This window comes from Akebia trifoliata, chromosome 15 (genome assembly GCF_017979445.1).
Source record: "Akebia trifoliata isolate Shusen 1 chromosome 15, ASM1797944v1, whole genome shotgun sequence".
NCBI classification, from domain to species: Eukaryota; Viridiplantae; Streptophyta; class Magnoliopsida; order Ranunculales; family Lardizabalaceae; genus Akebia; species Akebia trifoliata.
Window position 1 is genome coordinate 6275358 of NC_141389.1, and position 22747 is coordinate 6298104.

The window sequence follows — 22747 nt, forward strand, 5'->3', positions numbered from 1 at the left end:
ACCTGGAAAGGGTGACTTAGGCAAAAATTAAGGCAAGCTCGCAAGGTTGAAAATCTGAAAGGACAACTTTGACAACAATCAGAGCAAAAAAAAAAAAAAAGAGCTCGCTAGATCGAAAACCTGAAAAGGAGATCTAGGAAAAAGCTAGAGCAAGCTCGCTAGATTGAAAACCTTAAAAGGCGATCTAGGCAAAAGTTAGAGCAATAAAGAAAAATAGAAGAAAATCTCAAGTTGAAACATCAGAAGTCCGAATCATCAAGGACAATACTTAGCTTAAACCAGGCAAAGACTCAGGAACCACAGGTATCTTGTGTATGATCGATCTGAAAATGTTTACTTCCCCAAGTGAACCAAGGGAGAGAAAAGTGAATTTTATGATGAGTCTCAAAAGGAAATATTTTTTGTTCTCTTGAGTCTGACTCAAAATCTTCAATAAAATTAATCAAAATTAAAAGTTGGATCTTTATTGCACTTGTGGTAATCAAATATTTCAAACCTTCATACAAGGGACATTTTCTTTTTCCTCGAAATATGTAGCTTTTCCCCTTTATACTAGGGGCATTTTTTTAATTTTTGCATGATGTGTCCAATGTCATGTTTATTGTCAAACTAGAGGCAATTTATTCTTGAGCAATACTAATCCTAAAAGATAATGGGAAGCCCAAACTTAAAGCTACCCTTTTGATAACAGTTTTTCGAAAAACCCTTGAGGTTCAAAAGAAATAAAAATTCAGGTTTTAAATTCACAAAACTTTTTTGATAAAACCTTGAGGTTCAAACAAATGCATTCTGAATCTCACATAGGAGATAGGGCATCCATTTTGTCCCAAATCTATTCATTCCAGATTCAACCACTCTTTTCCAGATTCATTTTCAATCGTTTCCCTCCCAGATTTATTTCTTTGTTCTCAGTTTTACTCAGCCAGATGCAGCCGAGGGTTTTCTCGGAACTATGCTCAGATGCCGTCAAGGGTTTTCTTGGAATTATGCTCAGATGTTGCCAAGGGTTTTCTCAGAACTATGCTCAAATGCCGCCGAGGGTTTTCTTGGAATTATGTTCAGATGCCGCCGAGGGTTTTCTCGGAATTATGCTCAGATTTTCTTGGAATTATGCTCAGATGTCGCCAAGGATTTTCTTGGAATTATGCTCAGATGCCGCCAAGGGTTTTGCCGCCAAGGGTTTTCTTGGAATTATGCTCACATGCCGCAGAGGGTTTTCTCGGAACTATGCTTAGTTACCGCCGAGGGTTTTCTCGAAATTATGCTCAGATGCCGCCAAGGGTTTTCTTGGATTTATGCTCAGTTTATGCTTAGTTTAATTTACTTCATGCTCAGATTTGACTCATTTCCAATTCAAACTCTTTGAAATCTATCTCAGATTTTGAGCCCATACACTTGCACAGTTGTTACATCAGTCAAGGAGAATTTTCTAAAATTCAAGGATCTGACACTGCCAGTGAGAGCTCGCGCTCAAGGACCTGACATTTATCTAGTTCGGGGAGAGTTTTACGCTCAAGGATCCGAACACCCCGACGAATTGTTAAATCAGGCTGCAAAATGAACTTTCACTAGCTTTGGCATTCGGATATCGCACTATCTACCAAAATAGATTTGCTATCTAGTTTGCTTCAACCCTCTACCAAAGTGGGGCATCTGTAGACACCCCATTTTTGCATCCGCCTGATTAATCAAGTCGTCAACCCGATCGCAAAGGTTCCCAATGATGGATGTCTATTCCAATGCTTTATTTTGTTACTAGATATGTTTCAGAAATCCGGATGAGGTATCTCGAACTGACAAAACTTAGAAACCACGCTACGTTAGGAAAACATGACCCCAGAAATATACAAATCATCATCTTGCAAACCAAAAAGAAGCTTCACGATAAAAATCACTAAAAATGACTAAATTACCAAAATACCCCTAACATCAAAACAACCCTAGAGCCTGCATTACGCTTAGGAAAACCCACTCAAACACATAAAACAACAAATAGAAATCAAGTAAACCACTTCGCCAATTTTCACAAAATTTGATAAAATTACGAAAATACCCCTCATAAAGTTCACGTCCATTTCATATAAAAAACTTCATAAATGACAAAAACCAACATTCCCATTGAATTCCTTATGAAAAACTGATTCCAAAATATCTTGGAACATTGAAAAATGACTTAAAACGTAAAAAATCCTCTCCAAGGGCAAAATGATAATTTCACAATTTTTATAATTAAAAATTTCGAAATTAATAAATAAATCATTAAATAATGTAAAGTGAAACATTAATAAAATTAATTATAAAATTTAAATCAAAAAAATTGATCAATCAGACTTTCAAGAAAAATTGTTGATGGTTCGCAAGATATTTCTTTAAGGACCCCTTCATTTGGGGGTCTAAAAAATCAAAGATATAATAGAGAGGGGTTCTCCAAAAATTTAAAGTCAATTAAGCAAAGACTAAAGTCAAGATATTAAAGTCAATCAAATAAGACTAAAGTCAAAATTAAAGTCAATTAAGTAAGACTAAAGTCAAGTATTAAAGTCAATCTCATAAGACTAAAGTCAAAACCCTAAAGACTAAGTCCATCTCATGAGACCAAAGTCTAAACCCTAATTGAAACCCTAAAAAGAAACCCTAATCAAACCCTAATGCTTCTAAAAACTTGATAAATAGGAGCCTCCACACCCTATTTTCGTATCAAAGAAAAAATCCTAGAAAAAATAGGTGAAGAAGCCTCCACAACCTCTCCAAAATCCTAATTTTGGAGCCCCAACTCCTTACCTAACACCCCTGTTTTGATTTTAGCCTAAAAAACACTCAAAAATCTCTCAAAAACATCCCAAAAATCCACAACAAATTCGAAGCACCCAGATCCAAGAAGGAGATACCTTACCTCGGAGATCAGAAATCGGATCCGGAGACAGAACAAAGTAAGGAATACGGTACAAAGAGCCATTTTCACCAGATCTGAGGGAATAGTACTTTTGCAGAGCAAAGGTAAGCTTTTTTTCATTATTTTTAAATCTAGGTTTGTCATTAGCGATGTAGATTTATTTGGGATAAGTAGAGATCGGCAATGACCGGGCGGGGTTGGTGCCTAACACCTTCCAACCTCGTAACATGATCCCCGAATTCAGATTTTCTGTGGTAGATTAGTTCATTATCCGTTTTAGAGTCAGTTTGGTTCCTAGACCATAATAACTAGGTGGCGACTCCCAAACCTCAAGGATCAAAAGCGGATCCGCGCACCCCGCGGATCGAGGGAGCTTTTAGCGCCCTTCGTGCCCTTTCCACCCTTAGCTCCCATTGCTCCTGCTGAGAAACATGTTTACCGACTAGGTTGGCACGAAAAAGATCTAGGATGCATGGTAATGAACACATCTTCTGATCACAATTTTGACAGCAGATGGTAATGAACGCATCCTGGTTTTTCCAATTCCTGAGTTGATATAGTTGTAAAACCCACGCATCTTGTAGGTTTTGCCAATTTCTGAGTTGATATAGTAGTAAACAATACTTTGAAGGTAATGATCACACTTCATCAACTCCTTAAAAACTCGGTACTCGATTTGGGTTTGGGTTTGGTTCTTTTCACAGAGCAAATGATGATAGTCCATCAACTCCTTCAAAATTAGGTACGGGAGTTGGTTCTCAAGCAAGAACAAATCTCTAGATATCAAAGGTATGTCATTTCCTAATGTCATCAACATCCATGCTCTACTAGATATCGAAGGTATGTCATTTCTTAATATCATCAACATCCATGCTTCATCAAACTCGACCTGTTGAATGAAATCCAAAATAAAGCAACCATCCAAAAGCATCATGACTGTAAATGCTTCATGGTCAACATGGTCCATGATGGAATCATAGTAGTACTTCTTAGCCTCACTAGTTAAAGATTCAAGCTTACTGTAGATATCACACATCCTAGACTTACAATCAGTGACAAATCGCCAAGCAGATATGATCTTGAGCTTTTCTATCCTCGCTAACTTAGGTTTGCCATGTGATAAGGTCCAATTGATACCACTGCAGGATCAAAGCATTCACTGTAAGCTTTGTTCTCCCGCAGCCTTTGTGGTACCCTAGGAATACTAATGGAACATTCCATTTTTTCGTTTGTGGTGTCCGTTTCAATGCAGAACAACTCGTCCTTCAGACATCGTAGCCTGTTGATAGATTCTTTTGTGATCCTGTAACTAGGATACAAATGGCATGTGAGGAGACAATTAAAACTAAAAGTTGTTTTCTATCACTCTGTTTTTTTTCAAGAACATGTCAGAGAGATCAAAAACTGGTAATTCGTATAGGGCCTGACTGAATTAATTGATGAATGTTTTAATCAATTGTCCAAATTCACAGAAAACATGCAGCTTGTCGTTAATTTGAACTACAACTAAGAACCATCATTTGTTAATATAAAATCTCAATTCTTTCTACAAATAGTCTAGGCTACATATCACCTCTAAAATTTGAAAATAAATTTTTTATTCATGGAAGATGATGAGATCCTTTATTTATGTGTAAAACTGGTTGTAATCTCTATAATCTCTTACTCGTAATAAATAAATCAATCAATCAAAATTCAGCAATTAAATGGTAAAATAAATTTGCTATGATTTTATAACCCATTAAAAAGAGATGAAATTTCCCGTGACAAAATAGCAGCTTTCCATTGTTTTAACAGCTTAGCATAATAAAGAATATCGATGTCAATGCACAAAGGTTGGTGAGATTGCCAACGTGGGTAAAATATCGGACACCCACCAGAGAATCGCCATTCTCATTGGTCCATGTATGTGGAAAGCATCTCAACGTGGGTAAAATATAAGTATTTTGTAAATTCAGATATCCTTAGATACATGTGGACTAATAGAAATGTGGGGTCTCCAAAATGCGGGATTCAAAGAATTTATCCCAAAAATTATATGGTGCGTGTGGGTGGAGGGAACAAATTGCAAATACCTCTAGGATTAGTCGGGTGCTCTAAGAAGCTGAAGTATTAAATCTACAGTTGCAACAGTGTAGACTACACGTCACAAAGAAACATTTTACTCATGCAAAAGTCAATTTGAGATTTGACAGAATCATGATCGGCCAATTGCAAGATACCAAAGTGTGTAGTTTTGTAAATTGGGAACACTTTCAATACACGTGGCTTTATGGAATTCTATTAAATCTTTGAATGACTTGACTATGAGTGAAAAAAAAAATTCATTTCACCCCTAAATTTTTATTTGTTTTTAAAGAAAAAAGGTGACCAACAAGAGAATAAAAAAGTTTCCAAGGACCACTTTCCCAAGGGAAGAGGGACACACTAGACTTTTAAAAATAAAATAATATTGTGTTGGAAATAATTCATAATTTATGCTGTCTCAAACCGCATTTGAGGCTCTCCTTTAAACTAACCTTAATAAATATCTTGCAAGTAAGAAGCACAACTAAATTATAAAATAAAATAAAAGGGAAAAAAAGAAAGAAAGGTACATAATTAAGAAAAATAGCTTACTTATGAACAAGTGTAGGTTCGTTGTTGTTTGGGTGTGAATTCCCCTCATTTAAATGCTCTATTTTCACTTGAATTATTCTGATTCAAAAATAGGAAAAAGATATGTACTGAAAAAGCCAAGATAACAAACACAAAAGATAATAAATAGAACAAAAGTAAATAAGCAAGAACACAAGCTTTGCGTGGTTCGACAAGATTGCCCATGTTCATGACTGCAAAGAGAATCATTCTAACTAAGAAAAAACCTATTACAATCTCTCTCCTCCCTCTGAGAAACGAGGCCACTTATTCAAACTCAATTCGGGTTTCGCAATAAGTATGTATATTAGAAAAAATAATGCAAGTAACCTTAAGAAAAATATTATGTATTTGCCCTTTCCGTAAACCCTAAATTTTTTGTCACAGGGACTCCACCCTAGAGTCCATGAGCACGGTGCGTTGCCCCTTGCATCCCAACCCAGGGGCGTTGCTCCCTGCACCTCCGCAATTTAATGGGCTCAGTATCTTGAAACCCTATTCTTCAATGAAGATATGTGATTGGGACATACTAAAGGTGAGAGTAAATGATTGTGGCATAAGAATATGGGATTGAATCTCCAAATTGAAAAAATCTCACAAAAAAAAATGACATTTTGAGAGATAACTAATTTTTGGACAGTGGGATTAAGGCAATAATAATCCTTATGCATTAGGTTGCACCAAAAAAAGTAATTCATTAAACAGATTGATATTAGATTTAAGAGAATGGTAAGAGTTAGAGATTGGGAAAGCAAGCACAACCAATTTTTATATATAGAAAATTGTAGTTTACTTTGATTTATGATTTAATTTTCAATTTGAATTTTATTTTGATTTATGGTTTAAATTTGATTTGAATTTTAAATTAGTTTTTTGGTTGAATTTTAGTTTGATTTTCGATTTGAATTTTATTTTTCTAGAGATCAGGGTCTCTATGTTAGAGTTGGATATTGAGGGGCATTTTGGTCATTTTAGTGATTGTTTACAGATTTTTCTCGATTTTCTCTGTTTTCATCTATTTGGATCCCGTTAAACTCGAAATCACATTCTGAGTGCAATGGAGGTACTTTCGAGATTTTTCAGGGATCCAAAATTTATGAGGGGTATTTTCGTCATTTTGGTGATTTTTACAATTTTTTACAAATTTTAGTGTGAGATTTCTTTCAGTTCCTGCGTGATTATTTCTAAGTCCCAAAGTCATATTTTCCTAGCGTAGTGAGGTCTCTAACTTATCGAACTATGTAGCGAACCTATGCGTATATGCTTGCTAAGTCAGGCGTAAGATGTAGCAATCGTAACGTGCATAGACTTCTATGTCGAGTCGTGACGAGTAGGGGGATGAAAAGAAATTAGAAACAGAAGGAATCAAGCAGTACTTACAAGCCTTCGAGTTCTTTTATATTCATCATTAGGAATCCACAACAACTAGGTGATGAATTGTCGAATTAGGCAGATGAAAAAATGGGGTGTCTACAGTCAGTTAAACTAAAAGTATTATAGATTTTATTCTGAACGTTAGGACTTTTGTTAGAGTGAGAAATTTTTGTATAATCCCGTGTATAAATTTCTTTTTTCGCACTTTGATCTATCGTACGTCATTAGATGTATATAGGGTTCCGTTAGTATTCTATTTTGCATGTATATATGCAGGATTGTATGTTGTTTCTCAGGCACAGGTTGAACACCTTGGAATGCTAACATAAACAGAAGAGACCATGTCGAAATTTCGAGGCACCATCTAGTGCCTTGAGATCTGACATGGGGTTTTGTGTTCGCGTTTAGCGGGGTGCCACAATCATCATGATTAATGAGACCTATAAGTGATTGAAAGACCATAAAATCAAAGGAAAGGAGATGTAATATGGGTTTTCTTTAGAGGTTTTATTACAAATATTGGGAACCCTATGATTTAGGATAAGTTTCTCCATAAGAGTCTCCCAAAATCCTATAAAAAAGACACTCATCCAAGGCAAATGAGAAAGAAGAGCTCAAGTTACCCAAAATTCTATCCAAGTCTTTCTTTAAAATCCTCTAGCATACCAAAACTCTATCCAAATCCCTTTCCAAACACGTAAGAAGCTTTAACCAAGAAAAATAAGAAAAAGAAGAAGAAGAGACAAGGTGGGGCTTAGTTGTGATTTTTCATATTTTTCCTATGCAATCCCCTTCTAAACCTCCCTCATTTATCTATTCCCCTTATTTACGGTTAAGCAAGTTTATTTCTATGCTTTCTTTTTGTAGCAATGTATATCTTAGTTTGTTTAATTGAGGTTTAGAGGTAGAGAGTAAAAACACCTAGAGGTAATCTCCTCTTATAAGCCGTCAATAAGCTTTTAATAGTATTAGAATATTTGTTATTTTTTTTTCCTTGTTAAATTTAAATTCTTAGATTAGTTGTTCTTTATTTTTCTTATAAATTTTAAATTTTTAGATTAGTTGTTCTTTACTTTCCTTATAAGTTTAAATTCATAAAATAAAGATTTTCTTAGCTTCATTCCTAATGACTTACGAGTTAGAGAGTAATCCCTCCTTGGAGGTAATCTTCTCTTTTTAAGTCCATTACATGTATATACTATGTGCACACACATCACCATGTTTTCTTTAAAATATCTGAGTCAAAGGTGGGAATCGATCTAGATTTGCACCTAACTTTCTAAGCTAACAAAAAAATAGTCTCTAGAACACAATTCATGGATAAGGTCCTTAGTTTTTTTATGTTAGTGTCCAAATCATGGACACCTCCTAAGGGCTAAACCAATGAAAAGATGCTCCCAAGTGAGCACATATCCTTTAAAAAGGGCCTTGGGATCCAAGAAGGTGAAATTCATTTGGATTTCTACTAAAATCTTAGGCTCATAACAAATTCTAGTAAGCACTTTCTTTTGTTTTTAGGTTGTTCATTGTCTTAATTTATTCATTTTCTAGAGCTAGACTATACTTAATTTTTCTCAATTTTTCTCTATTATTTTTTTTATTTGCAAAACTCAAAAAAGAGTTTTCTAATATTCACCTATGGTCATATATTAGTAATCATCTTAGGATGGGAGGGACATGATGCCTAACACATTCCTTGTCCCTCAACCAAACCTCCTTACCAAAGAGTTCTAGGTAGACCTTTTCCCTTTATCTTTTGGATATGCGAGTCACTACAAATCAAAAAACAAAATTTTAAAAACCTTTTATAGTGTCCATTAACACTTTAATTTAATGGTGGCGACTCCTAAACCCGTGTAGATGAGCTCAAACCTTCCTAAAAATTTTGAAACCCACGTACTTATAATTATAACATGAATCAATCAATTGGGATGCAAGTTTGCAAAACAAATATTAGATGAAGTCTACATTAATTACACACTGAGTTCCATAATATTATTTCTTACATGTAAGGATACAAAGAGGAGAGCTTACACACCTACAAGAACACACACTTACACAACTTGCAGCAAACAAAGCAATACTGGCCCAATGACTATTGAAGTAAATTTTCTTGATTCATAGATGAAAAACTGTGAAGAAGGTTTGGATGCCAGTTAGAAAGATAATAGTACATGCAGCAATTAAGGCAATAACTTTCCATGGGTTACTGCAATGAGTGTGGACAAATTCACCTATGTAGACCCTCCGCTTGTTTTTACAATGCTTATCAATTCCTTGTATAACTTTCGAATAGGCATAAGGATTATGACCCAATCCAATTGCCAATTGGTTGACGAGCTTAGCCACTTCCTCATCACTGCCAAGGTAATTGTAGATTATGCTTGCAGAACGCAACAATTTCACATCATCGGCATGATCAATGAGTGTATCTAGGAAACAAATGAAGGAGACAAATGCACGATCACCGTGGAAATGAGAACTCAACTCATAGGCAATTAAATTGAGAAACCTGTCTTTGGTGGAGTGGTTAATTTCTAATATAGGAAGTGATAGCTCTCCATTGAACACGTTAGATTTGAATTTAACGTCATATAAACTACGTAAACCATTTGTCTTGAATGAAATCCCCTTATCTAGAAGCTCACTAACTGGAGGGTATGATCGCCACAAACCATAACTCATGCACTCAAGCTCGTAATCAATGGGATTGTCACCAACTAGTTTGGTCAGAAAAAGGTCTAGGATATGAAGGGGAACATTTTTCTTACCAAAAGATGATGAATTAATCCTAACGTTTTCTTCCACTTCTATGTCAACATATCTGTAAATCATATTTTCACTTTGATCTTCAGGGCCTTTTTCACTTTGATCTTTAGGGCCTTTTTTGGAGTCCATCAACACCTTCAAAACTGAGTATGGGAGCTGGTTCTCAAGCAAGAACAAATCTCTAACTATAAAATGTATGTCATTTCCGAATGCTAACAACTCGTCGTAAGTGCAGCCAAACAAGATACGATCAATGAAATCTAGAATAAAGCAACCATCCAAAAACATCATGATTGTGAATGCTTCGTCATTGTTTAAAGAAGAAATGAACTCCTTATCGTAGTACTTCTTAGCTTCATCACATACAGATTCAACATTACTGTAGGCCTTATCAATGCTACAATCAGAACGATAAACAAATCGCTGAGCAGTTGTGATCTTGAGCTTTTGTAACCTTGATAATTCTGGTTTTTTGTGGTGATAAGGTCCAATTGATACCACTGCAGGCTCAAAGCATTTCTTATTAGCTTCGTTCTTCAACCATTGTGCTACCCTAGGAATTGGAATGTTGCCATTGGTTTCGTTGCTTGTGCCCTTCTTTATGATGTCCAACATCTCGTCCTTTTGACTTCTTGGGATGGATGTATCTTTAATCGTGGAACTAACACACAAATGGCAAGTGAGGAGACAACTAAAACTATAAGTTGGCTTTTATCACTGTTTTTTTTTTTTTTTTTCAACTATATTTAAAAATAATGAAAAAGAAAAATTTTAGACACTTAACCGCCACCATCCCAAAATTCTTCAAATTCTTTCAAAAAGTAGAAGACACTTTTTTATTTTATTGAATGGTATCGTCTTTAATATTCCAAAAGCCCCATGAATTTGTTTTTACTAAACGGATCATGAAAGGTTTAATGAAGTCTCCACATTGGATCAAGAACGGGTTGGTGGGATCAAAACTGGTAATTCGTACAGGGTCTGGTCAGACTAATTTACTAAATTAATTAGCAATTCGTCAAATTAATTGATGTATTGTACACTCAATTGTGCAAATTTGGTTACATATTTAACAAACAAACTATACTTTTTGACAGAACTCATGCCATGATTTCAAATCCTTGTCTCAAGTCAATTAATATTGGACAAGATAAAACCTCGATTTACAATTATTTATACATGCATATCTGTATAAAAATAATTAAAAATATTTTTATGAAATAGGGAATGAAGATTAAAAGATGTTTAATCATAAAATCATATTTAATTTAAATAATAAATATTGAAATTCTTATAAAATTAAGAGAGTTTCTATTACCACCCCTACTTTTACTTATTACACCACAATTTCTTCAATCATTTATCTGACTCGAATAAATACACTCTTCAAATATTACAAAGGTTTTCCGCAAATTATAATCTCAACATTATAACCCTCGTCAGGGGTGGAGCCAATATTTTCTTGTAAGAAGAGAATTGACATTGGGGAGATAATTCAAGGGTTTTTTGTTAGAAGTAGAAGAAAATGGACATTTAGATCATGTCTCATTAGTCTATGTAAGAAAACCTAATTCAAGTGTCATCAATTTAAAAAATAGGGTACCTCAAATATTTGCCAAAATGCCTACATGTCCCTTTGATCTCATTAACCTCATTTTCAAACTGAAATCAAATCCATTTGATTTTTCTTTCCAAAGTTGATTGGGTAAAATTTTAAGCCAACCCTCAACCTTGAGATTGATATACTTTAACCTTCAAGCCTAAAGAAGAAGATAGGATTTTTGGAGCAGAAGATTGTATAATATTTTGATAGAAAATTATATTGTTTTCAACAAGTAATCAAGGCAAGGTAACGACATATTGAACATGAAGTTAAATAGGTTAAAATTAATATACTATTTGAAGATAACTATTTTTAGGACGAAAATTTCTTAGAAAAAAATTGATTAGTGATTTAATATGAGGGTATTTAAGTTATTTTTTGTTAGTTTGGGAAAGAAGAACAATGTTAAAGGGTGCATGACTGCATGTATCTATTTCAAAATAGGGATATCTCCAATATTTGCAAAAATGTAGAGGGGAGGGGAGGGGGAGGACCAGAAAGACAAAATGGTATGTCATCAATTTTATAAAATAGTGGTATGTCAAATATTCATCAAAAATTATGAGGGGGTGTCTAAATCGCCCCAAATATTTAAGGGGGCAAAAATATTAAAAGATTGGTGGGGGCAAACAACTTTTGCAACAGAGAGGGAGAAACATGCATGGCATCACTTTGAAAACAGGGGATCTCAAATATAACATGTTAGAGGGTACTATAGAGAGAGAGAGAGAGATTCTATTAGCACTCCAACTTTTACTTAGTCTCTACCACTTACTCATTTTTCTTTTTTTAATTGGGGTATAATAGGTAAAAGTTGGGGTGCCAATAACAGCTTTTTTTCCTTGATTCTCAAATATATTCTGAACATTTTTTTAATTCTCTAGCGTATTTAATCCAGTTGATCTCCTCATAATAATCCCCAAAGCCAAATTTGATTACATATTTTTCTTAATTTATTTAACAAATAACTTTACTTTTTAACGAAAAATGTGCAGCTTGTCATTAATTTTAACAACTTAAGAACTTAGAAAAACACTTTCCTTACTATGTAAGGAAAATTTTGCGACCAATCTCCACGTGGAATCAAAAACCCTGATCAGATGTCACATAAATATTAATAACTTTATAAAAAAAAAATTTCACTATTGAATTTTAATTTTAAATTTGTGATTGTCCATATTCAAAACCTTGGATCAAGCCTGTTCAATTGCATGGAAACCCAATTTCCAAGGAATTTGAAATCCTTGGAAACCCAATTTCAAAGGAATTTGAAGGTGACGGTGCCAGTTGATGACCGTGGTGGTGGTGGTGGAAAGGTAAAGGGGAAGAATAAGATGCGCTGGATTTTTAGATTATGGTGAATTCATTTTTCATAAAAAATATCAATCAAACACATAAAAAAATATCATTTTTCATAATAAAAGAAATACAATTTTCCACTAGTTTTAAGTAATCAAACACACCTTATATAAATCTAGGGTACTTTTCAAATATCTCACCTGTTAAATCATTAAGAAAATGCAACCTTAACCGAACGTAAGGGGTAAACCTAATCTAACATTTAGCAAGGAATAAGCTTAGGGAACAGATCAAGGGACATGAAAAAACATATGTAAAAACAATGTAACATTATTAAATTTTCAAAATATGGGTTAGAAGTTTCGGATTAAGCTGATTTTTTGTGAGGATGATCTTTATGATGGAAGATCATCCGAAAAAAAAATCAGTCCAATCTGAAACTTCTAACCCCATTAAAAGTGATTTAGAATGTGGACCGTTGATTTTTTATCAATTTTTGCAAATAATTTGTAAATCACTTTTGATGGATTTAGAAGTTCAGATTGAGCTGATTTTTTGTGAGGATGATCTTCTCATCATAGTGACCATCCTTGCAAAAAATCAGTTCAATCCAAAATCTCTAACCCATATTTTAAAAAATCATTGTTTTTACATATATTTTTTCATATGTTGAACCGCTCCCATAAGCTTAATATCATTAATGTAATAGAGGGTCTTTCTAAAATATATCTATTAAGGAGGACTTTTCAGGTCTCAACTTTGGGTTGGGGTTAGAAAAGTCCGCTTAATAACATTTGTTTAATGAGGAGCCTCAAACATGACATGAAGCTATTTTTATTATAAATTATAAACTCTTTATTACAATATTTAGTATTAAATATAATTGAAAAAACAATCTTTCTAACACCATTTAACATTAAATATAATTTAGAAAAAAAATGAATAAAAAATATATAATAGAATATAAATAACTTACCAACTACTATAAGATTGAGACTCGTTGGTCTTTGGGTGTGAAACCCCTCATTTAAACCCTCGTACATGCCTATCTAAGTGTTTGGGTTTACACATAATACAAAAATCCTAATTGTCAGATGTCCAAAAATGAGAGCTCTCTTTGAATTTTATAGGCGAAAGTGTAATTCGTCAAATTAATTGAGGAATGTTTTAATCAATTGTCCAAATTCACAGAAAACACATAGCTTGTCTTTAATTTAACTGCAACTTCAAACCATCATTTGTTAATATAAAATCTCAATTCTTTCTACAGACAATCTAGGCTACATATCACCTCTAAAATTTGAAAATAAGTTTTTTATTCATGGCGATGATGAGATCCTTTATTTATGTGTAAAACTGGTTGTAATCTCTACAATCTATTACTCATAATAAATAAATAAATAAATAAATAAAAATTCAGCAATTAAATGGTAGAATAAATTTGCTATGATTTTATAACTCATTAAAAAGAGATGAAATTTCCCATGTGACAAAAGAGCAGCTTTCCATTGTTTTAACAGCTTAGCATAATAAAGAATATCGATGTCAATCCACAAAGGTTGGTGAGATTGCCAACGTGGGTAAAATATCGGACACCCCCCCAGAGAATCGGCATTCTCATTGGTCCATGTATGTGGAAGGCATCTCAACGTGGGTAAAATATAAGTATTTTGTAAATTCAGATATCCTTAAATACATGTGGACTAATAGAAATATGGGGTCTTCAAAATGCGGGATTCAAAAAATTTATCCCAAAAATTATATGGTGCGTGTGGGTGGAGGGAATAAATTGCAAATACCTCTAGGATTAGTCAGGTGCTCTAAAAAGCTGAAGTATTAAATCCGCAGTTGCAATAGTGTAGGCTACACCTCACAAAGAAACATTTTACTCATGGAAAAGTCAATTTGAGATTTGACAGAATCATGATCGACCAATTGTAAAATACCAAAGTCTGTAGTTTTGTAAATTGGGAACACTTTCAATACACTTGGCTTCATGGAATTCTATTAAATCTCTGAACGACTTGACTATGAGTGAAAAAAATTTCATTTCACGCCTAAATTTTTATTTGTTTTAAAGAAAAAAGGTGACCAACAAGAGAATAAAAAAGTTTCCAAGGACCACTTTCCCAAGGGAAGAGGGACATACTAGACTTTTAAAAATAAAATAATATTGTGTCGGAAATAATTCATAATTTATGGTGTCTCAAACCACATTTGAGGCTCTCCTTTAAACTAACCTTAATAAATATCTTGCAAGTAAGAAGCACAACTAAATTATAAAATAAAATAAACAGGAAAAAAAGAAGGAAAGGTACATAATTAAGAAAAATAGCTTACTTATGAACAAGTGTAGGTTCGTTGTTGTTTGGGTGTGAATTCCCCCCATTAAAATGCTCCATTTCCACTTGAATTATTCTGATTCAAAAATAGGAAAAAGATATGTACTAAAAAAGCCAAGGTAACAAACTCAAAAGATAATAAATAGAACAAAAGTAAATAAGCAAGAACACAAGCTTTGTGTGGTTCGACAAGATTGCCTATATTCATGACTGCAAAGAGAATCATTCTAGCTAAGAAAAAACCTATTACAATCTCTCTCCTCCCTCTGAGAAACGGGGCCACTTATTCAAACTCAATTCAGGCTTCACAATAAGTGTGTATATCAGAAAAAATAATGCAAGTAACCTTAAGAAAAATATTAAGTATTTGCCCTTTTCGTAAACCCAAAATTTTTTGTCACAAGGACTCCGCCCTAGAGCCCGTGAGCAGGGTGCTTTGCGCCTTGTATCCCCAACCTGGGGGCGTTGCTCCTTGCACCTCCGCAATTCAATGGGCTTAGTATCTTGAAACCCTATTCTTCAATGAAGATATGTGATTGGGACACACTAAAGGTGAGAGTAAATGATTGTGGCATAAGAATATGGGATTGAATCTCCAAATTGAAAAAATCTCACAAAAAAAAATGACATTTTGAGAGATAACTAATTGTTGGACAGTGGGATTAAGGCAATAATAATCCTTATGCATTAGGTTGTACCAAAAAAAGTAATACATTAAATAGATTGATATTAGATTTAAGAGAATGGTAAGAGTTAGAGATTGGGAAAGCAAGCACAACCAATTTTTTTATATAGAAAATGGTAGTTTACTTTGATTCAAAGAAGTGTTTTCAAGAGGATTAGAGTTTGAAAGAGATTGTTTTAACTTTCAAAAGTGAAATGGAACTTAATGCATGTGCCATTAAGGCTAAACTCCCATCAATGGAAGAAAGGAGTATAGATGTCACAAAATTCATCAAACTCTTTCAAAAATTAGATTTTTATTTATTTATTTAAGAATAAGGAGTCCCCTGATTAATTCATTGAATTAATTGGAGATTCATGGAATCAATAAATGAATTGTTCAATCATTTTCTTTAATTAAATCAGCCCTAATCTTGACTACTCTCCATCTCTTGACATCATAACTCATGTACTTATTTTGTTGGCTGCAACATTATTTATTTTCGAGTTGTAATAATCTGACTACCCCATGTTGCAAACTCAATTAACTATCCTGATGTGACAAGTTCATGAACCGTAGATCTATGCTCCTCGGGATACACGGTTCCATTGAGATACACTTTTTTATGGGGAAGTGCAGTTTTGTATCCTGAGGAGCGTAGATCTACGGTTCCTGAACTTGTCACGTCAGGGTAGTCTGTTGAATTTTCCACATGGGTTGGTATATATATATAGGGAAATGTTCGGCCCCAAACATTTTTCAAAACATGGGTTAGAAGTTTTGAAATTGGTTGATTTTTGGTGAGGATGATCTCTACGGTGAGGAGAACATCATCACCAAAAATCAGTCCATTCCAAAACTTCTTACCCCATCAAAAATGGTTTACGAAAAATGGACGGTCCACAATTTTTCAACTTGTAAACATGGGGTTAAAAGTTTTGGAATGGGCTGATTTTTGGTGAGGATGATCTCCTCACAGTAGAGATCATCCTCACCAAAAATCAGCCCATTCCAAAAGTTTTAACCCATGTAGGACAAAAATGGTTGGCTAAAATGTTGGCCAAAATGTTTGGTGCTGAACAGGACCCATATATATATGGGTCCCGTTCAGCAACAAACATTTTGGCAAAACATTTTTCAAAACATGGGTTAGAGGTTTTGGAATGGGCTGATTTTTGGTGAGGATGATCTCTACAGTGAGGAGATCATCCTCACAAAAAATCAGCCCATTCCAAAACTTCTAGCCCCTTGTTTACAAGTTGAAAAATCGTGAATCGTCCATTTTTTATAAACCATTTTTGATGGGTTAGAAGTTTTGGAATGGGCTGATTTTTGGTGATGATGATCTCCTCACCGTAGAGATCATCCTCACCAAAAACTAGTTCATTCCAAAACCTCTAACCCATATTTTGAAAAATGTTTTGCCAAAATGTTTGTTGCTGAACATTTCCCTATATATATAGGGAAATGTTTGTTGCTGAACATTTGAGAATCATAAAAATATATATATATATATATATATTTTATGATTCTCAAATGTATTCTAAATCCAAATGATCCCATCCAAATAATCCCCAAAGCCAAATTTGATTGTGTATTTTTCTCACGTTTTGGTCTAAGAAACATCCCTAGACCTGCTATTAGCATCCCAACTCTTACTTATTACACCCAAATTTCTTAAATTACTTATCACACCCTAAACTATCCAAACTGTACAACCCGTTTTGGTTCAAGTTATTATCATTCAAACAATTTCTATAGTTGTTTTAATTAGTTTGCAATTAGAATTAGACTCATATTAAATTCAAAACCTAAAAATAAGTCTCCACCAAAAAAAATAAATAGGAGAGCTTCTAATGGCACCCCACCTCTTACTTATTCCCAATCAATCATTATTTTTTAATTAGGGTGTAATGAGTAACAGTTGGGGTGCCAGTAGCAGCTCTCAACAACTTTATGTCGTTATTCAAAACCTTGCATCAAGCTCAAAAATAAAAATAGTATTTTTTTTTGGTCAGAGATATTAACTCTAATTGGAGTGACAGTATAAACTACATTCAAGACTTTTTATTAAGGCTATGCATCATTTTGCTGAAATGGATTACCACATTAACAATCCAACATCACACCCCTCTAAATTTAATCAAAAAACTTATATCTAAAAAAATAAATATAATAATATTTTAACCTGACTCCAAAATTTAAAATTAAAATCCAACGGTGAAAAAATAATTTTGTTTGAAATTTATTTTTTCAAAATTGATAGAATTTTGTCCTCTACAACCGTGAAGCATTGGATCATGCTTTTTTTTTTTTTGTTTTTGTATCATATGGTGAGTCCAAGGACCCTTAGTAAGGGTAAAATCTTTATTAACATTCAAAGGCTTACGAAGGAAGAAAATCAAAAGAATAAAAAATAATAAAATAAAATAAAATTATATTATAGAATTGTAGTAAAGCTTACAAATCTCTCCATAGAGGCTCAGTGGTCATTGTGTGCGAGCTTCCTTCCATGCCTGCCTCTCTCTATCTCTGTGGATAACACACACAAAAAATAATAATAAATAAAGCGAAAGGCAGGGAATTTAGTGACGAAAATGATATAGCAACAACCAGCTTGACCGAAGAAAGGGAGGGAATTTAGTGACGAAAACGATATAGCAACAACCAGACTTTCAATGCCATGCAGACTTTGACTTCACTCTTTACTTAAAGACCAATTGCCAAAACTACCCTCTCGTCTGCCACATGAAATCACATGAATTGATGTACGATTCTCACTCAAAGGTATAAACTTAAAAAGACAAAATTACCCTTTTTTATTTTTTAAGAAAAAAAAATTGATTTTGAATAGGTTAGCCTTACAAACTTCGTAAGATTTCAAATTTTACAAAGATTCATTGGGCTCACATGAATTATCACATTGAAAATCCAACACTACGTCCTTCTAAAAAAATAAATAAATAATGTTTGATCCAAGGTGTTGAAAATTGACGGCTACCGAACTCCCAAATTTAAAATTAATTACATCTATGAAAATTCACCTTTTGTTGAAAAAAAAAATAAAATCAAAGTTCTTAGAAATTTTTCTTGTAGAGAACCTAGTGATATTGGATCAAATTTTAATGCGAAAAATTACTTAAAGAATCTTGGCGGAGGGATTTATTTCTAAGTAGTCCCTAAGTTTTGGGTGGTATTTGGATAGGACATTTCGTAATATTTTTATTTCTTAATGGTCCCTTAGTATTGGCGAACTCGCCGCTTTTTATTTATTGTCTAATTCAATTCCTTTTATTTATTGTCGTGTTCACAACTTTTATTATTAAACTCATCGCTATTTATTGTCAACACTGGTAAAACACACATATTATCGATTTTTGAGTTTTTTCGACTAAAATACATGGAAAGATCAACTAAAACTTGAGATAACGACTTTATGTGATTTCAAATCAAAAGAACTATCTTGGTCTATTGTCATCCAAAAACTAAGGGAAAAAAAAGAGAGAAAAAACCCTAGCTTTTTTACATACGTCTTCAAAAAGTTTGAAAAAAAAAACCTTTGAAAATGGTTTCTTCTTCTTTCTTAAATCGTTTCCAAGAGAATGGAGTCTTTGAACTCGATTGAGATGTAAAAAATCCAATTTTTTTAGATGATTACAATGAGTTCGAACGGTTAGGGCATTTAATTGTAAGAAATATGGGAGATGAGGTCTCGTGACTATTGAGAAAAAAAAAAAAGTTTGCTAAGTAGACTGTTTAGAGCTTGCCCAAAACTTAGGGATTATTTACAAAAAACTTAAACTTATGGACTTCATGTAATTTTCCCAATTTTTTGAAGTCACAAGATGATTAAACTTTTATCCATTGTTGTACTTGTACAACTTACGGAATGAAACGATACGTATCTTGTGCTAAAATTGGTTTAAAGAAAGTATCTAACTATGTTATACCTATAAAAATATATTTAAATTAATAAACATGATGAATATTAGGTTAAAAAATATATGGAATGATTTGAGTTGCTCCTTAAGAACATTAGAGGAGTTTTGACATCAATTTTGATTAGGCAAAAAACGAAATTGAGTTACTCGTTCAAGCCACTTTTTCTTGGTTGAATGAAGTATTTAAACTGACTTAATTTTTTTATTATCAAAACATATATTTGTTAAATTTGTAGTAAGGAATTTTTTTTTTTTTTTTTTTTAAGTTAATATATGTTTTTACATAGAATCTAGAAGGCTATGGTGTTGAATTTTCAATGTGATAATTCATGTGGGCCCATGACCCTTAATAAGATTTTAGTAAGTTAGCTTGGCTCAAAAATCATTTTTTTTTTAACTTGAAAAATAAACAGTGGGTAATTTTATCTTTTTAAGGCTATTCCTTGGTGTGAGAATCGTGCATCAATTCTCGTAGTGAAGTTTTGGCCATTTCACATTAAGTGTATATAGAAGACCAGAGGGAAGTTTTGTCTTTTTGAAAGGGATTTTCATTTCAACTGTTGGTCTTTAAGGGAAGACTGAAGTCAAGGGTTGCATGTAATCAGATTGAAAACAGAGGGGATATCTCTAATATGCACTAAATGTGAGGGTATGTCAAAATTACATTTTTTTTTTGTAATAATTTTTTTTTGCGAGGTTTTGGAGAATATTTGAGAAATCCCCTGTGGTTTAAACTAAATGACATGCCACTTAACCTTGGTCATCTCTTATAGACTAATGCTAAATGACGTAAAAGCCCTCATTTTCAATTTTTAGGAAAAAAAGACATGACCCTTGATAAATCGAGATTGAGATCAAGATCAACTTAAAAGGAAAATTCTAGACGCTTAACTTCCACTATCACAAAATTCTTCAAATTCTTTTAAAAATTTAGAAAAAACTATAAGAATAAGGACTTGCCTAATTAATTCAGAATTAACAGACAGAGTGTTCAATCATATTTTTTTAATTAAATCAGCCCTAAACTTAATCTTTGTAGAATTAAATCCAACCTACCCCCTCAGAATAATCACCAAAGCCATATTTGGTTACATTTTTTTATTTATTTAACGGATAACTTTACTTTTTAACAAAACTAGTGTATTGCCGTTAATTTTAACAATTTAGAAAGAAAAACACTTTACTTTCTAAGAAATTAATTTTTTGTGACCGCATCTCCATGTGACAATCAAAACCTTGATCAGATGCCACACATGTGTAGATTGCAAAATAAATTTTAAGAACTTAAAAAAATAAAATAAATAAATTCATTGTTGAATTTTAATTTTATATTTAGGAGGTATGTTCATCCATATTCAAAACCTTGGGAAAGGGCGTTGCCCCCTCCACCACTGCAGTTCTGCGTAGCACAACAAAATACAAGACATTTACAAAACATTATAGCCATTAGAACTAAGATCAAGTTCTTTTGTAATTCCCTTATGTTAGCACCTTCTTCAATAGTAGTGTGATCAATCAATTGGTTGGACTGCGATGGTATCCTTATAATTACCATTCATTTACAAGGTTTTCAGACTTATTATTTTTCAATAGTGTTAAGAGTTTGCATGTTTTATATTTTTTGTGGGTTTTTCGTTTTTATGAATTTAGCTTTTATGGTTACTTGAAAGTTGAAACCTTTACATTTAAAACAAAATTGTTTTGTGGTTTTTTTTTTTGGGTATATTTTTCACAATGGTGTTGTACTAACCAGATTTTGGAACTGCTTGGTTCTACGAGTCTAATCAACTCGACTTGGACGACGTGCATTGAATCCAAATAACTCGTACTTAGGCCAAGGAGGCCACCTAAAAATAAAAGAACAAGAAAACACAAACAATTAATCAGTACAAATAGCCCATCATTTATACAAAAAGTCCTCAAAGAAGAAACCTCAAAATTTCTTAAAAGGCCAACTCCAAGAGAAAAGCAACCCGAAAATGTATAACACCACCACTGTAAAGAATTCTCCTTTCCTTCAAAGACTATTGTTTCACTCTAACCAAATTCCCCGACAAAGGACAAAAAGAGCTAAATACCAAGTATTATTTCTTTCAACTTTAAACCCTTGTACATCAGTAAATAAAATTGCCTTAAACCACCAAAAATCCATTATTTAAATAATATTTGAATAAATCAGACTAAACCAAGGCCCGCATTAATAATGTTATACTGTCCATAATAATAAGATGGAACCAAAAAATTTAATGATGCTTCCTACAAATATTTGCAGCAAGGTAGCAAATATTATTTATTTATTGTTTTTTTTATTTGGAGATTTATTTATTGTTCACTGTATAAAAACTGTGTATGATGAGATCCTTTATTTATGTGTAAAACTGGTTGTAATCTCTACAATCTCTTACCCGTAATAAATAAATAAATAAATAACTAAATAAATAAATATTCAACATTTAAATGGTAGAATAAATTTGCTATGATTTTATAACCCATTAAAAAGAGATGAAATTTCCCATGTGACAAAAGAGCAGCTTTCCATTATTTTAACAGTTTAGCATAATAAAGAATATCAATGTCAATCCACAAAATACATGTGGACCAATAGAAATGTGGGGTCTTCAAAATGTGAGATTTCAAAAATGAACTCTAGGTATTGAGTTTGAATCCTTTTAATTTAAGAGCCACCCTCAAGAATTTATCCCAGAAATTATATGGTGCGTGTGAATGGAGGGAACAAATTGCAAATACCTCTTAAGCATTACCGATGAACAATTGCTTTAAAGATTGGCCAAACCGGCTGGACAAATGATTCGTCGCATGGTTTTTCTAACCAGTTGACGTTTGTCAGCCAATTGACGTTGTGATGCTGCTAACCAGTTGAGGTTTGTTAGCTAATTGACGTTATCCACTCCTAAGCACTACTGATAAACGATTATTTTAGAGGTGGGCCAACTAGCTGGACAAATAGTTCGTCGCATGGACCTTTAACGTGCATAAAGCTTGCGTATCGCGTTTCTTTTAATCAGTTGACGTTTGTCAGCCAGTTGATATTATCCACTTTTAAACATTACTGATAAACAGTTGTTTTAGAGGTTAACCAACTAGCTGGACAAATAGTTCGTCGCATGGATCTTCTACGTGTATAAAGCTTGCGTACCGCGATTCTTTTAGCCAGTTGGCGTTTGTCAGCCAGTTGACATCATTCACTCTTAAACATTACTGATA

At 33.2% G+C, this 22747-nt stretch overlaps 1 protein-coding gene across 1 annotated transcript; it reads right to left on the reverse strand.

Moving 5' to 3' along the window:
- Nucleotides 1–9022: 9022 nt before the first annotated feature.
- On the reverse strand, nucleotides 9023–18152 carry LOC147384115 (UPF0481 protein At3g47200-like). Its single transcript, XM_086426334.1, has 3 exons — nucleotides 18046–18152; nucleotides 14916–14993; nucleotides 9023–10334 (listed from the first exon to the last, which is right to left on the reverse strand). The coding sequence occupies exons 1-3, from the start codon at nucleotides 18093–18095 to the stop codon at nucleotides 9023–9025; spliced, it is 1440 nt and encodes a 479-aa protein (XP_086282460.1). The 5' UTR covers nucleotides 18096–18152.
- Between the last annotated feature and the right edge of the window lie 4595 nt (nucleotides 18153–22747).

What these genes read in the sequence shown, in the direction of transcription:
- LOC147384115 (XM_086426334.1), bottom strand. Translation starts at nt 18,095, where the DNA reads ATGGAAGGAAGCTCGCACACAATGACCACTGAGCCTCTATGGAGAGAT. An exon ending in GAGCCTCTATGGAGAGATTT is followed by an intron (nt 14,994 to 18,045) that starts GTAAGCTTTACT and finishes TTTTTGAATCAG; the next exon opens with AATAATTCAAGTGGAAATGG. An exon ending in GAACCTACACTTGTTCATAA is followed by an intron (nt 10,335 to 14,915) that starts GTAAGCTATTTT and finishes TTTGTGTGTTAG; the next exon opens with TTCCACGATTAAAGATACAT.